General features: G+C 49.0%; 2 protein-coding genes across 5 annotated transcripts; one reads left to right on the top strand and one right to left on the bottom strand.

Moving 5' to 3' along the window:
• Window positions 1-34: 34 nt before the first annotated feature.
• Window positions 35-4,030, bottom strand: LOC100285206 (uncharacterized). Of its 2 annotated transcripts, none has more exons than XM_008669902.3 (8): window positions 3,854-4,030; window positions 3,367-3,736; window positions 3,211-3,278; window positions 2,651-3,097; window positions 1,741-2,283; window positions 1,434-1,646; window positions 1,039-1,185; window positions 35-751 (listed from the first exon to the last, which is right to left on the bottom strand). In XM_008669902.3, exons 2-8 carry the CDS (start codon window positions 3,680-3,682, stop codon window positions 539-541), a joined length of 1,947 nt encoding a protein of 648 aa, XP_008668124.1. In that variant the 5' UTR covers window positions 3,683-3,736; window positions 3,854-4,030; the 3' UTR covers window positions 35-538. The 2 variants fall into 2 exon arrangements, with proteins under 2 accessions (XP_008668124.1, NP_001151572.1); NM_001158100.1 differs by having other exon boundaries at window positions 147-751; window positions 3,367-3,661; window positions 3,854-4,015.
• A 387-nt stretch (window positions 4,031-4,417) lies between these two features.
• Window positions 4,418-10,641, top strand: LOC100285738 (uncharacterized). Of its 3 annotated transcripts, none has more exons than NM_001158629.2 (17): window positions 4,418-4,623; window positions 5,475-5,927; window positions 6,974-7,099; window positions 7,175-7,248; window positions 7,323-7,392; window positions 7,459-7,514; window positions 7,600-7,671; window positions 7,757-7,851; window positions 8,004-8,067; window positions 8,146-8,275; window positions 8,354-8,569; window positions 8,647-8,777; window positions 8,941-9,115; window positions 9,212-9,302; window positions 9,509-9,666; window positions 9,795-9,983; window positions 10,107-10,641. In NM_001158629.2, the coding sequence occupies exons 2-17, from the start codon at window positions 5,520-5,522 to the stop codon at window positions 10,164-10,166; spliced, it is 2,115 nt and encodes a 704-aa protein (NP_001152101.1). In that variant the 5' UTR covers window positions 4,418-4,623; window positions 5,475-5,519; the 3' UTR covers window positions 10,167-10,641. The 3 variants fall into 3 exon arrangements, with proteins under 3 accessions (NP_001152101.1, NP_001400666.1, XP_035820737.1); NM_001413737.1 differs by having other exon boundaries at window positions 5,467-5,927; XM_035964844.1 differs by lacking the exon at window positions 4,418-4,623 and adding an exon at window positions 5,352-5,375 and having other exon boundaries at window positions 5,467-5,927; window positions 10,107-10,601.
• Window positions 10,642-15,826: the final 5,185 nt, after the last annotated feature.

Genomic DNA, 15,826 nt, shown 5'->3' with positions numbered 1-15,826 from the left:
CATTAACATGGGAATTTACAAGCCGGTCACGCAATGCAAATACAACAGGCCCTTCTCAACATAGTGGTTCGGATCACAACAGATAGCAGACAGCTGTACAAGTTTGAGAGTAGACGGTTTTCACATAATGTAATCAGGGAAGGAAGTTTGTAAACACTTGATTGGATTCCTTTGTCCATTTCAGGTTCTTAAACCAGCCAGCATTAAATAAGCACTACGTTTGTCCAGAATCTAGAGAGGTAGGAACTGGAATATAGAGAGGGGAAAGGCAAATAGATGGAAACACAACCTCAAACCCATGAACCACCATTGTAAACCCCAGTTAATCGTCCTTCTATTCCTAAATACCTGCCATGCCAGGACACTGACCTCACCTATCACCCAAACACACAAGCAACTAACTAATCCTCTATGAACTATAGAAAACAAGGGCAAGAAACAAGCTCAATGGGATCTCAGGATTTCCTCAAACAACCCCCAGCCTCAGGTTCCCGCCCCATACCACTGTCAATGGCCGAGCTAACCAAAAAAAAAAAAATTAACAGCCATTTGGGCTTGCCGACTTCTCAGCTGATGATTTCAGGTCCTGTGGGGCGACATCATTTCCTTTCTCCTCGTTTTTCTCTACTGCTTTGTCTAATGAAAGCTCTTTGTTCAAGACATCAGCCTCAACATTGGTGAGTTCCGTTGATCCAGTTCCTACGAGACTTGTATCTGCGTCAGTGGCGTTAGGCACCTTCACATCGATGACCTGAAGTAGCATTCACCAGTGTAAGCTAGAACAATTATAGTTGAGTTACAAATGATCAATCCATTTTAAAAATGAACTTATCAGTAAACATGTATTGACAAGTTACTGATTTTATATTACAAGAAGACAACTTGTATGCTCACATACTCATAGTAACACATGCATTTGAATAGTTTGTCAATAACACATGGGCTTGTGCAGTTACAATAAAAATATATAATAACTGACTCTCAGAGTGCAATTTCAAGGAAAAAACTATAATCAAAGCAAGACAATCCACTTCATACCTTTTTCAGTGACTGCTGCTGCTTTGCTTTCCTATATTGCATCATCTTCTCACGATTATCGTAAAAGCCAAAGTCATCCAGTATAGATGTCTTGCACACATGATCCTTGAAAACCTTAAGCACTTGAAGGCCTTGCTCAAGCTTCACCTGTGACCAGCAGAAAACATACATAGATATCAATGACTCATTCAATCAAATAATTAAGCATGTAAATAAGAAGCATCAATCATTTCATTGCAGTGTAGTGCTAACAGTCCAATATGTAGGAAGCATCAACATGTAACAGTCCAATAAGTAGTGGTTGCCCTACAGCGTTTCTATGATGGTGTAATGGCACTGTGCTGCACTATGTGATAAGCCACAGATTGGGGTATAAAAACAGAACAATTTGTCACCTCATGTGTATCTCTGCTGTTTGTCACTGGCTTGTTTTCATTGTTCTCGAGAATGATGTGCTTCAGCAAACTGTTTGGAACATCCTTCACAATGTGCCACTTGACAGGGAAACAACCAGTCCACTTGTCCTGTTGCCAATGATCTACTGTTTTGTTAAAATCAACACGACCCACCATCTCAGCAAGCCCAACAAACTGGCCACTTGCATTCACCTTAAAAAAGAATATATTACCAGCATAAGCATGGCGAATGATTTCAAATTAATGAGAATCAATAATAATCATAATTAACAAACATAAAACTTACAGAGAAAAGAAGGAAAACAGGAGTTTCGCTTGATTTTTCTTTAGCCTCTTGATAGGCAGCATCAAGTTTCTTATTACCATTTGGAGTGCTAGCCCACACATTGTACTTTACGCTCTTGTGAACATCGTCTTCACTGTATGATTTGATAATGAAGAATTTTGCGTCTGAGTATGTTTCCGCAAAGTCAGCCCGATTATACTGGTCCTTCATGGCAGGATGTGAACCATTAGCAGACAGAAGGTCCTGCTCTTTTGCTGGTACTTCAGTAGTAGCTCCAAGCCCCAGCTGGTTTGTGTACATCCCACTTCTTGGCCCTCTTTTCAGCTCATTAAAGCCATCAAGGCTTCCATTACCATAAGCATAATAGCCATTATTACATCTTCCTCTGGTTCTGTACTTCCCATCATACAGTGAATTCCATCCACCATATAACCCAGAACTATACATGTGTGATCCATACCAAAGGCTAGGTCCATAGCTGCCATCATACCGATATATTCCATTAGCTGAGTAAACTGATGGGGAAGTTGGTGTTTGCAGACCCTTGAAGAAAAAAATCTGTTAGAAAAGCATAAAGTCCAATACAGAAAAATCCCCGCGGTTGCTTGGGGTGGGGAACAACAACAGCAGAACCTAAATGTGACTCCATGCAATGCATGCCCCACACCCACAGTGATAACTACACACTCAATGCACATAATTTGGGATGACGAGAGAGAATTTGCCACCCCAAAAAATAAACAGGTCCTTTACTAAACAACAGTGAAGCTAATGAGTAAGATCTAACAAGAAATATGCCAAGAAACATTTGAACCAAACTAAAAGCCAGCATATGGTTCGACATGAACTCTATATCCTGGATAGACTGAACTAGAACAATTTAGTGAACATTAAGAACATAAGAACTTACCATGAGATGAGGATACTGTCTCGTGTTTTGGTTCCTCGACTGCCCCTTGGTTTTATCATTGGGAGCAGTCGAATTGTGATTGCTGGTAAACTTTTGCTGCTTGTCAGAGAACATCTCACTACTATAATATGGATAGTGTGACCAACTAGTCTGGTTCTGATAGTTACCAGAACGCACACTAGATCGGCCATATGAACCATTGGAACCTGGTGCATTCCTGTCTGCCTTCAGGGTCGGGTTTGGATTTTTCAGGACTTTCACCTCATCAACAACAATAGTGGAGACATCCCCTTCCGGAGCTGGAGCCAATTTCTCACTTTTACCATTGGACGACAGCTTGGCAGTGGAATTCTGTTGCTTGCTGTAGGTCGATGGATACTGGTAATTCTGAGACCCATAAATATGACCATATGCAGCATGGCCATAGTACATGTCAGCATACGCGCCCTGAACAATACATGAATAAAGAATTATTATCAACCAAACAAGGAAAAATACACAGCAAACACATGTGTCTGTCAGTCTGTGAGATCATTATTATCAAACAAAGAACCACTCACAGCAGTTGGTGTCTGTGCTCCATCATGGCTCAAGTATGTGGAGTACTCCCCCCAGCCACCATAGGGTGCTGATTGTATAAAAACAGGGAATATTAATGAACAGCGGGTGCAAATTCAAGCATCGAACACTCAGAACCGAGCCGAACATATCATTACCTCCATAGGGATAAGCCGGGTAAGCACCATAATACATGCTAGCGTCCTTGTAATCCTGCACCTGCAGGTTCTCCATCCCCGGCTGCAAGCTCCCTACAGCAGCGGCGGAAACGCCCTTAGCCGGAGCCGCGTCCTTGAATTCCTGCACATGTAGGCTCTCCATCGCCGGCTGCAAGCTCTCTACCGCGGCCGCCACAGCCTTGGCTGGAGGCGCGTCCTTGTAATCCTGCACATGTAGAGTCTCCACCCCCGGCTGCAAGCTCCCTACAGCCGCCATCACGCCCTTGGCCGGAGCCTGAAACGATCGAAACATCATACATGGCGTCAAACCATCCAGCCCAGGTGCGGATCTAGTGAAGTCGATTTCTCTCTGCAAAACGTTAGGGGTTTAGTAGGCATCACAAACAACCAAATAGCATGATGCGAGAGTTTGGGAACTCGGTTTCGTACGGCGGACAGGGGAGAGGAGGGGGTGGGATGGGAATACCTGGTGGATGCTCTTCGTCGGCGAAGGGATCGGCACCTGGCGACGGGCGGCGGCTGTAGCCTACCCAGTCGTCACAGACACAGTGGGAGAGAGCGCGAACACACGGCGGCGCGTGCGGCTGGGCAGTGGGGTGAGTCGGGGAGGGACGAGAGTCGGATTGGTGGCTGTTTTAGGGTTACTTCGCACTTCGCATTATATATTTCCACCTGATTGGTTGTAGTTGGGCCTTTAACGGGCCTTTCTCCTTCCAACTGAGGACGCGGCTGTGTACGAATTTCTATGTACGAATGAATCCAGAATCTGGTCTCGTTGTGAGTTCTGTTGAGTGTGAATGTGAATTTTGTAGCCAATGGTTCGAATTTTTATATGTATGCATAATTTTAAAAAAAATTACCATTTAAATTTGGAGGGCACGCCCACAGGAGAGTCTTATCCGGCAATAGCTTGGAGAGGCAACCCGCTGACAACACGGGCCCACACAGCAGTCTCACGGCCCCGTCGCCCTCTCACTCCACTCCATGCACGACACGAGCGCCACGACCCACGGCACGAGGGTGGCGCACCGCGTCTCCAAATCCAAAACCAACGCGAGCACGAGTCGGGGACGAGCAGCTCCACAACAATTCGTGCCTGCCTCCCTGCCTCGGCCTCCTCCCTCGTCCTCCCCTCCTCCGCCGCCTCAAACCCGGCCCCCTCGCGCGCGTGCGCGGCGCTCGAGGCGACGAATCCAGCCACCTCCTCCGCACCCATCCCCGCCGCCGGTCGCCGATGTAAGCTCCCGCACCCCCTCCCTGCGCAGACGATGTCTACATCGTCGTCCTGCCGCATCTTTTTCTTAAGATTTTTTTTCGGTCGCCGGGTGGTGCTCTGGGGCACGTTTTCCGCGCGATCGGCCGGCCATTCGTGGGGAACATCGATCCGATGAGGCGCGCGTGCCCCGATGCATCCGCCGTTTGCGGGCTGGGTTCGTCAAGGCTCGGTCGCGGGGGGCGCGCAGGCGGTGGATTTGGGTGAGGGTTGCTGTTTTCGCTGGGTTTGGTGTCGGGATTTGGGGTCAGTTGCGGGTTTGTTTCGATCTATTTTCCGACCGGCGGTAATCTGGTGGGCAAAGCCGAGATTTTTTTCCCTTAGGCCTTGTTCGTTTCCGTCGGATTACACCCGGAATCGTTCCAGCTAATCAAAGTTTGTATAAATTAGAGAAACAATCCGGCCAGGAATCATTCCGACCCACCAATCCGGTAGAAACGAACAAGGCCTTAGGTTGGGAATCGGCGTGGTGCATCCGGTGATGGGGATGGGATGCTCCCCTCCCTTTCCCTTTTCAGTGCTGATTGGCGCATTCGATTCCTCGGCAAAGGGTGTGGTGGTAGGGAAGTTGGCCGTCACTTGATGGCGATGAGGATCCACCTCTGTTGATTCTCTCTACCTTTTACTCTATTGGTCGGCGCCCTTGGCCGTGCCCACTGCCCAGTCTTAGTTCGATTGTTCTTTTGGGGATGATGGTAGATACCTAGATGGAGAGGTTGCTGGAGTGGTTTTGATGTGTATTCTTTGCAGTATTTGACGTTGTTCTTTATACTGATTAATGATTGTAACTGTGTCTGCATGTGGAGATTGGAAGGAGCTCGGAAGGCTGGGACGCTGACCCGAATTTTATGGGGAGAGGATGCCAGAGCTGCGAAGCAATACTCGTCAAGCACGCTTAAGGTCTAAGAAGCTTGACGATCTGCAGCCAGGAGAGCCGCTTGCGAAACCGGTGTCACCTGCTCTGCCGAGCGCACGGAAGCGTGCTCCTACACGTGCTGCTAGGGGCAGAAAGGGTGCTGCTGGGAGAGGAGTGCCTCCCGCACCAAAGCCTAGAAGAAAGGGGGTTGATATTGTCGTCTTAGAAGCTGATCCTGCTTGTGAAACCCCACTTAAAGCTTTCAAGGGACTGGAAGTTGCTGCTGCTGCGCCCAAGAACCTTCCTTTGAAGCAGGTAGCCGAAGTTGGTGTTCCGAAAATGAATGGTGAAAGTGGGGAGAAGATTGTTGGGGCTGAAGATGAATCGACAGCTACACCTGTCCCAGAAAGGGTATTACTTGCGCTTTTGCATTTTTTTCTCCACAGTCCCCATGAACTGCCATTTGCCTTTACTTCCTAGTTTATTTTATCTGTTTGCAGCTCACCTAATTGCATAAACACACTGGTTTTTACTAGCTTTCATCAAGTTGTTGCCTGCTATTTGAAACACAAAAAGGGATTAAAATCATGTCGTCTCCCCACAATGCTTTGCACAGGCACTCTTCAGTCAATGTAGTCCTTGGGATTACATGTCATTTATTATCATGCTGTTAGTTAAGGGAAGCATTCCAAATCCTGTAAAGACATACTTGTTGTCGCTCAGCGAAAGGGTTCAGCAATTAGTTACCTTCAACTCTAGTTGGGTCCTATCCATAGTGGATTGCCTTGCATAGAACACCCTTCATGTTCCAAAAGATGAGTCCATTTAACACCAAAAGGGGCCAATCACATGCCTACTAACCATGGCAACATGCTTCCCATTTCTAGTCTCATTTGCATTCAGACTATAAGCCCAGGGTGTTGTTGTAAAAAAGGAATAACTAGTTATGCATAGTTGTAGTATTGTTGTTCATAGCCTAAAAGTCGGTAAAATTTCTGTTGTGCAGTAGTACATTCAATTCCAAATGACAACGAAAAACTATTGCCTTGCCTTGTTGCATAAAATCAGAAAAGGCAGCTATACAATATATATATATATATATATATATATATATATATAATATATACTCACCCCATGAAGTAGAAGACCTCATGCATGTCGAGAGAACCATGCCCCACCCATACAAAGCGGCATTGTAGCCCATGTGAGAACGAACGGCCACGACTGGGGCCGAACCTTAGACATGTGCTTTGATGCGAGCCAGAAGATTTTTTAACCATAGCCTGAAGATTCGTTCCCATGGGAGTCGAACCCAATACCTGAGAAGTGCTACTTAAGCCATCTAACCAACTCAGCTAGAGACCCTTTCGCTATGCAGTGGTTTTATGTTGAATTTGGGCATAATTTCTTATTCCCAAGAGGTTTGGGGGTCATCTAATCTTATTTCATTTCTGCAGGTTCAAGTAGGTAATTCTCCAGAGTACATAACTGACAGGAAGTTAGGTAAAGGTGGTTTTGGTCAGGTGTATGTTGGTCGAAGGGTTTCTGGTGGTGCTGCTCGCACTGGTCCTGATGCATATGAGGTTTGTCACTTAACCTTTTATGAATTTGATTCATTTTTCCCTTACATAAATCCAATCAATTGTAATTTTTTGTAGGTTGCATTGAAATTCGAGCATCGTAACAGTAAAGGATGCAATTATGGCCCCCCATATGAGTGGCAAGTTTATAAGTATGTTGCTCATCCTGTTGTCTTTCCTTTGTCGTGGGCACTATTTCTTTCTGACTATTGGCATTGTTTGCTAGCACTCTCAATGGTTGCTATGGCATACCATCGGTCCACTACAAGGGTCGTCAGGGCGAATACTATATACTTGTGAGTTCGATTATTACTCTATTTCATTGCAGCTCAACAATGTTTATTCACTTAACTTTTTTTCAGGTAATGGATATGCTTGGTCCCAGCCTTTGGGATGTGTGGAATTCGATGGGGCAGGCGTAAGTATCTTCCATTCTTTTTAATGGTATCTTTTGTCACTCATGTATCAGCTTCTAGACTAAACGAGTCAACAATCTCAAACAGGATGACTCCAAATATGGCTGCTTGCATTGCTGTAGAGAGCATATCAATTCTTGAGAAGCTCCATTCTAAAGGGTGAGCTAAAATTAGCTATCTTGAACCTAACGTTCTTAGATGTATGTATTACTGTTGATTTACACTAAGATCATCTGTTTGCCAGGTTTGTGCATGGTGATGTGAAACCAGAGAATTTTCTGCTTGGTCAGCCTGGATCGCCTGAAGATAAGAAGCTTTACCTTATAGATCTTGGTTTAGGTATGCATTTGTCAATTTTTTTTATCCAAGTGTTTACTATTCCATGCCACCTTTGTTTCTTTGAAACTTCATAGATTTTCTTAGTGTTATTTTTCCCAATTATCTTCCCCCTTCTTTGTTGTTGTTGATATGTGGCACCCAAAATTGTACAGCATCCAAGTGGAGAGAGAATAATGGTCATCATGTTGATTATGATCAACGGCCTGATATCTTTAGGTTGGTTATATTCTCATTAGCTGCAGTTTCCATTAATAAATGGTCTTCCTTAACCTATCCTCTTGTTTCTTTTTGCAGGGGAACAATTAGATATGCGAGTGTCCATGCTCATTTGGGGCGCACTGGTAGTAGGAGGGATGATTTAGAGTCACTGGCATACACCCTTATTTTCCTGATAAGAGGAAGATTACCTTGGCAAGGCTACCAGGTAGGTTTCAATACACATGTTGACTCAACATTATGGTATTCTTCTGGAACGCCTGTCAGCCTGCAACAATGTTTGTAGGGAGATACCAAGAGTTTCCTTGTTTGCAAGAAGAAAATGGCTACTTCTCCGGAGATGCTTTGTTGTTATTGTCCAGCTCCATTCAAACAGTTTCTTGAGATTGTCACAAATATGAAATTTGACGAAGAGCCAAATTATGCCAAGCTTATCTCTCTTTTTGATGGTTTGATTGAAGCGCCTGCTTCGAGACAAATCAGAATTGATGGGGCTCTCAAGGTCTGTACTAACTATTCCCTCTCTTCATATATAGTTAGATTTCTCTGTGCTTATATTTATTTGTTTCTGTACTATAGGTTGGACAGAAACGTGGAAGATTGGTTGCAGATCTAGAAGAAGATGAACAACCTAAAAAGAAGGTTAGATTAGGGAGCCCAGCGGCTCAATGGATTTCAGTTTATAATGCTAGGCGGCCCATGAAGCAGAGGTAATTACAATCATTTAATTATGTCAGATGCTACAATGCATGATAGTTATGTTATACGCGCTGCATTTCTCTAGCAATACAAAGCTTTGTAAACATGATCATTGAGATGTGATGAACTATTGTTGCTAAGCTTTGTTATCAACATCTGTTGCTTGTTTCTTAGGTACCATTACAATGTGGCTGACTCGAGGCTAAGCCAACATATAGAAAAGGGCAACGATGATGGGCTTTACATTAGCAGCGTGGCTTCCTCGGCAAACCTTTGGGCACTCATCATGGACGCAGGAACTGGTTTCTGTTCTCAGGTTTATGAGCTCTCACCAGTTTTCCTCCACAAGGTACAGTATTATACTATCCGAGTGAAGCCTGACGACCATACCTAATAATTAATTGATTTAGCCAGGAAGCGTAACTCTGTTTCTGATTATACACAGGACTGGATAATGGAGCAGTGGGAGAAAAGCTACTACATAACAGCAATTGCTGGATCATCCAACGGGAGCTCATTGGTTGTCATGTCCAAAGGTCTTGATTTGACCTTTTCTTGTCATTGCTCAGGCTTGCATATTGATCTTCCATTTCCTCACTACTTTCCCGTTAGCAGTGCAAAATCCTATTGTTTCTCTTGTATGTCATAATGCAATCTCTATTTTAAGCCCTGTTGCGTCGCTCATTAACTATCAGGGCCTGCGATGGTAGTAATTTGGGGTAATATATTTCCACTGCTGCAGGAACTCCTTACACCCAACAATCATACAAGGTTAGCGAGTCGTTCCCTTACAAGTGGATCAATAAGAAGTGGAAAGAAGGGTTCCATGTGACATCCATGGCCACCGCTGGGAATCGCTGGGGCGTAGTCATGTCAAGGAATTCAGGGTTCTCTACTCAGGTTAGGATGATTGCTTTGACCGCGCAGCAGTATCTGTGCTGTGGGCTCACACTCCTCTGAATTGTGTCAACTGATGCCTGAACATTTATTTAACAAGCCATTTACCCCTCTTTCCCAACTACTGTCAGGTTGTAGAGTTGGATTTCCTGTACCCCAGCGAGGGCATCCACCGGCGCTGGGAGAGCGGCTACAGGATAACTTCCACGGCAGCCACCAACGACCAAGCCGCTTTCATCCTGAGCATGCCGAAACGGAAGCCGATGGACGAGACACAGGAAACGCTGCGGACCTCCGCCTTCCCCAGCTCACACGTCAAGGTATATCCCTTGCAGCTGCAAACCATGTGTCATATGAAACATCTACCTTGCCAATGCTTCAGATCTCGCTGCCATTTGCATCTCCTGTCACCGTTCCAAGCTGACCTTGCAAAAACTCCGTAGGAGAAATGGGCCAAGAACCTCTACATCGCTTCGATTTGCTTCGGGCGGACCGTGTGCTGATCGCGCGCGCCTGGGAAATGGAAGTCGAAGCGAGGGCCACCGATCCGGTACGGTGGCGCCTCGCATCAAGAGATGCGAGATGGGGCGTCAAGTCGAAACCAGTTCTAATGATAGGATCAGTGTATCTCTGAAGATACGGTATGGGTTACCCTACCGTATTTGTAAAGTAATGATGCCGGCCGAACGACCTTTCCTAACGCGTTTGGGCAGAAATTCGTTGCTGTCACCATATTTTGACGGGAGTTTCTCCCGTGTTGTCGGTAGAAATTTGCGTGTGCACTCTTCCCGTTTTGGCGCCCATGCGATGTGTTTCACCCGATGTATCGCTGGGCTTCCTGTTTCGTGACTCGTGAGCCGCAATGTCTGGTGGCCTGCCGACTCCGGTTGGCATTTTATTTTGAGAGACGTAGATAAATTGAATTGATTGAATATTTAGAGCTCAGTCAGTCAAGGCCCGATTAAGTAACATATGAACGTATGTCTATATTCATTCATTATTATTTTAATAAATATGGATAGAAAAAAAAAGTTGGCTAAAAAGATAAACAATAATTATTGGATGAATGTATTAAAAAGATAAAACAAATTTTTAAGTTGAAATGAATGGGAGTATAAAATTAGGGCAATTTCTTTCATGTGTACTAAGCTCGCCATCGTTACGATCGGTAAACGTTAAAACCGTTTTCGTTTTCATATTTTTTTTATCGGAAACGAAATCAGAAGCGGTAACTCCGGAAACAGAAACGATGTATTTCGGAAACATCGAAAACGGAAGTTCGGCGCGGAAAATACATCGGTACCGGTTGGAATCTAAAGTACGATCGATGAACATATCAATATAACAAGTTCACAATACAACAAAGAGGCAAGTCCAGAATTCAAATATAATAAGTTCACAATATAACAAGTTCATGAAGATCACAAGTTCACAGAGTCAAGGTTCAACCTTTTCTTGCTTCAACTATGTTAAAAAAAGTATTTAGTCATTCAAACAGCTCAATATTATAAACAAATACAATACACTAAAAGGAGGCTAGCCCAGCAGTGAGCTAATTAGAGGAAAAAAAAATTGGGTGCAGCCGGCTGCAAAACAGAATGTTTGCAGCCCCTCACAAAAATGAGGATAGACCCCACCTGCAGGTGCAACAACACAATTAAAACGTTATCTGATAGACCTGCATGTGGGGTCTATACTCTTTTTTGTGAGAGGGGCTGCAAACATTCTGTTTTGCAGCCGGCTGCACCCAATTTTTTTCCCAATTACACATGATGCCCACATGATGCACACACCGCCCGCCAGCTAGGGGAGGACAAGTACGGTAAAAATCTTACTTTAGTCCTTTAAGTCACCCTCTTGGTGATTAAAGAACTAAAGTTTAGTTACTCCACTTTAGTCCCTATATTTGTTTTTAGGGACTAAAAGTGACTCACTAAACTTAAGTCATCACAAACCAAACGGGACCAAACGCAACAAGACAAAGTAAGTAGACCGTAAAGAACTAGCGTGGTGTAAAATTCAAATTTTATATCAATGCATGATGCGGGTTCAGAAAAGAAAACTACATAAATAAAAGAAACAAACATATAAGTAAGTTATTGTTGACTGAGGATATGCATCCTTCTAGTTCTCAAATTGAAATAAACGAATAATAATCTCATCATAAATGGATTTTAAGATATCATTGACTATCGAATAATGATTTTATCATCAATTTATCCTTTTAATGTTGAATATGTAACTACTTCACTAGATTAAATGCTTCTAACACTTGATTTTTCTAAAATTCATGTTTGTGCAATAGGTGTGTCGTTCACATTGCTATTGTCCTAACTATTGGTCGTGATGGGCTTGATCTCGTTCGTCGTAACAACGCGACCTGTTTTTTGGCGTCCAGCGATCTTGGCGAACCAGCGAGCCGTGGCTCTTAGCCAGCAACACCGCCCGACCATGCCTCCTTTTACATCGCTCTCGTCCTTCGATGATATCGACATTTGACAAGATACACACGACTTTGATTCAGTGGATGTATGAGATTGAATATTTAGATTGGCTTAGAATATTCACTTTTGATTGTGTAGCTGTCGGGGACCATAATTAGGGGTACCCTCAAGACTCCTAATTCTCAGCTGGTAACCCCCATCAGCACAAAGCTGCAAAGGCCTGATGGGTGCGATTAAGTCAGGGATCGGTCCATTCGAGGGACTCGATCACGCCTCGCCCGAGCCTAGCCTCGGGCAAGGGCAGCCGACCCCGGAGGATCTCCGTCTCGCCCGAGGCCCCCCTCCAGCGACGAACATACTTCCGGCTCGCCCGAGGCCCAGTCTTCGCCAAATCGCCACGCCAACCGACCAAATCGCAGGGGCATTTAATGCAAAGGTGGCCTGACGTCTTTATCCTGACGCGCGCCCTTCAGTCGACAGAGCCGAAGTGACCGCAGTCACTTCGCCGCTCCACTGACCGGCCTGACAGAAGGACAGCGCCGCCTGCGCCGCTCCGACTGCTGTGCCACTCGACAGAGTGAGGCTGACAGGCAGTCAGGCCCGGCCTCAGGCACCATAGGAAGCTTCGCTTCGCCCGACCCAGGGCTCGGACTTGGGCTCAGCCCCTGAAGACGACGAACTCCGCTCCGCCCGACCTAGGGCTCGGACTTGGGCTCAGCCCCGGAAGACGGCGAACTCCGCTCCGCCCGACCCAGGGCTCGGACTTGGGCTCAGCCCCGGAAGACGGCGAACTCCGCTCCGCCCGACCCAGGGCTCGGACTTGGGCTCAGCCCCGGAAGACGGCGAACTCCGCCCCGCCCGACCCAGGGCTCGGACTTGGGCTCAGCCCCGAAAGACGGCGAACTCCGCTCCGCCCGACCCAGGGCTCGGACTTGGGCTCAGCCCCAGAAGACGGCGAACTCTGATCCGCCCGACCCAGGGCTCGGACTTGGGCTCAGCCCCGGAAGACGGCGAACTCCGATCCGCCCGACCCCAGGGCTCGGACTCGGGCTCAGCCCCGGAAGACGACGAACTCCGCTTCGCCCGACCCCAGGGCTCGGACTCGGGCTCAGCCCCGGAAGACGACGAACTCCGCTTCGCCCGACCCCAGGGCTCGGACTCGACCTCGGCCACGGAAGACAGACTCGACCTCGACCTCGGAGGAGACTCCACATCGCCCAACCTAGGGCGCGGACCGACCACTTCAACGGGAGGCGCCATCATTTCCCTACCCCAAGCTGACTCAGGCTACGGGGAACAAGACCGGCGTCCCATCTGGCTCGCTCCGCCAGACAAGTAATGATGGCGCCCCGCACGCTCTATGACGATGGCGGCTCTCAGCCCCCTTACGGAAGCAAGAAGGACGTCAGCAAGGACTCGACAGCCCCGACAGCTGTCCTTCCGCCAGGCTTCAACGCTCCTCCGACGGCCACGACACCACACGAACCGGGTGCCAAAACCTCTCCGGCTGCCACGATGGCATGTACTTAGGGCGTTAGCTCTCCTCCGCTAGACACGTTAGCACTCTGCTACACCCCATTGTACACCTGGATCCTCTCCTTACGCCTATAAAAGGAAGGACCAGGGCCCTCTTACAGAGGGTTGGCCGCGCGGGGAAGAGGACGGGACTGGCGCTCGCGTGAGGCCGCTCGCTCCCTCTCCCGCGTGGACGCTTGTAACCCCCTACTTCAAGCGCACCCGACCTGGGCGGGGGACGAACACGAAGGCCACGGGATTTCCACCTCTCTCACGCCCGTCTCCGGCTGCCTTTTCCCCCCCTTCGCGCTCGGCCTCGCGCCGACCCATCTGGGCTGGGGCACGCGGCGACATTTCACTCGTCGGCCCAGGGACCCCCCGGTCTCGAAACGCCGACAGTTGGCGCGCCAGGTAGGGGCCTGCTGCGTGTTGACGAACAGCTTCCCGTCAAGCTCCAGATGGGCAGTCTCCAGCAACCTCTCCAGCCCGGGACGGTGCTCCGTTTTGGGAGTCTTGAGTTCATGTCCCTCGACGGCAGCTACGACATGATACTCCTTCCCCCGCCATGCGATAGGGACAATGGCGGCCGACAGCCCGCCCGCCGGCGGCGGAATCGACGACGTCTTCCCCTCGTGGTGGAAGAACAACATTCGAGCTCACCCCGCCCTCTCCCCCGCCGACGGAGGAGGAGGCGGGGCAACCAAGGCCAAGCAGGAGGCGGCACCTCGTCGGCTGTCGAGCAAGTCGACGGCGCCGGCGCCCCAATGGGGGGCGCGTCGGGCATCGACCTCTCGTTTGAGACGAAGACGAGCACCGTCTCCCCGCAACACGCCAATTCCGAGCAAACGGACGACGCCAGCACGCTCGCGAAAGGCTTGCTGGGCGTCACCCTCGTACCTGAGACGACGGTGCAGTCAGTCCCTGACGTGACTTCATCACCGCCCGTCGACCAAGAGGTACCGACCGATTCCCATCTCACGCCCCTTGGATTCAGCCTCGACCCACCAAGCGGCTTCGCTTTGGCGGACGCTCTCGTAGAGGCGAGTCCAAGCCGTCTGGGGTATCGTATGCGGTCACCCTGGGACCGGCTGACGGACGTCTCGACCTACGGGCCCTCAGGGTCCGAGGAAGATGACGAGCCCGACTTCTGTTGGGATTTCTCCGGACTTGGTAACCCCAGTGCCATGCGGGACTTCATGACCGCATGCGACTACTGCCTTTCCGATTGTTCCGACGGTAGCCGCAGCCTCGGTGACGAGGACTGCGGCCCAAGTCGTGAATGTTTCACGTCGATCTAGGGGGTCCCTCCGAAGGCAACCATCTTGGTATGTCGGAGAATGGTGATCTCCCTAGGCCTGTGCCTCACGTTGACATCCTACGGGAGCTAGCAGTGGTCCCCGTTCAGGCGGGGGGTCATGACCCACAGCTCGAGCAAATCCGCGGGGTGCAGGCCAGGCTCGACGTGGGAGCAGGAACACTTGAGCCGATCTGCCGGGACGTCGGGCAGGAATGGGCGGGCCAACCTCCGGCCGGGGAAATGCGTCATCTACCCCAGGGCTTCCAGCACCGCATCGCCGACGATGTCAGGGTAAGGCCGCCACCCGCTTCCAGTGGGGTCGGCCAGAACCTGGCTGCAGCAGCAATGCTTCTTCGCGCGATGCCGGAGCCATCAACCACCGAGGGGCGGCGAATCCAGAGAGAGCTCAAGAATCTCCTGGAGGGCGCCGCGGTCCGACGGGCCGAAAGCTCCACCCCCCGAAGGCAGGGGTACCCCTCGGAACATCGCGTCGCGACTTCCCGATTCATGCGGGAAGCCTCGGTCCACACCGGGCGCACGCGCAACACAACACCTGCGGCCCCGGGTCGCCTCGGCAACGAGCACCATCACCGCGACCGTCGGGCCCACCTCGACGAGAGGGTGCGCCGAGGCTACCACCCCAGGCGTGGAGGACGCTACGACAGCGGGGAGGATCGGAGTCCCTTGCCCGAACCACCCGGTCCGCAGGCTTTCAGCCACGCCATACGACGGGCGCCGTTCCTGACCCGGTTCCGACCCCCGACTACTATCACAAAGTACTCGGGGGAGACGAGACCGGAACTGTGGCTCGCGGACTACCGGCTGGCCTGCCAACTGGGTGGAACGGACGATGACAACCTCATCATCCGCAACCTCCCCCTGTTCCTCTCCGACACCGCTCGCGCCT

Source organism: Zea mays, chromosome 2, assembly GCF_902167145.1.
Source record: "Zea mays cultivar B73 chromosome 2, Zm-B73-REFERENCE-NAM-5.0, whole genome shotgun sequence".
In the NCBI taxonomy this organism is placed as follows: Eukaryota; Viridiplantae; Streptophyta; class Magnoliopsida; order Poales; family Poaceae; genus Zea; species Zea mays.
Note: the sequence above shows the minus strand (reverse complement) of the source record. Positions and strands in the feature narration are given on the sequence as shown.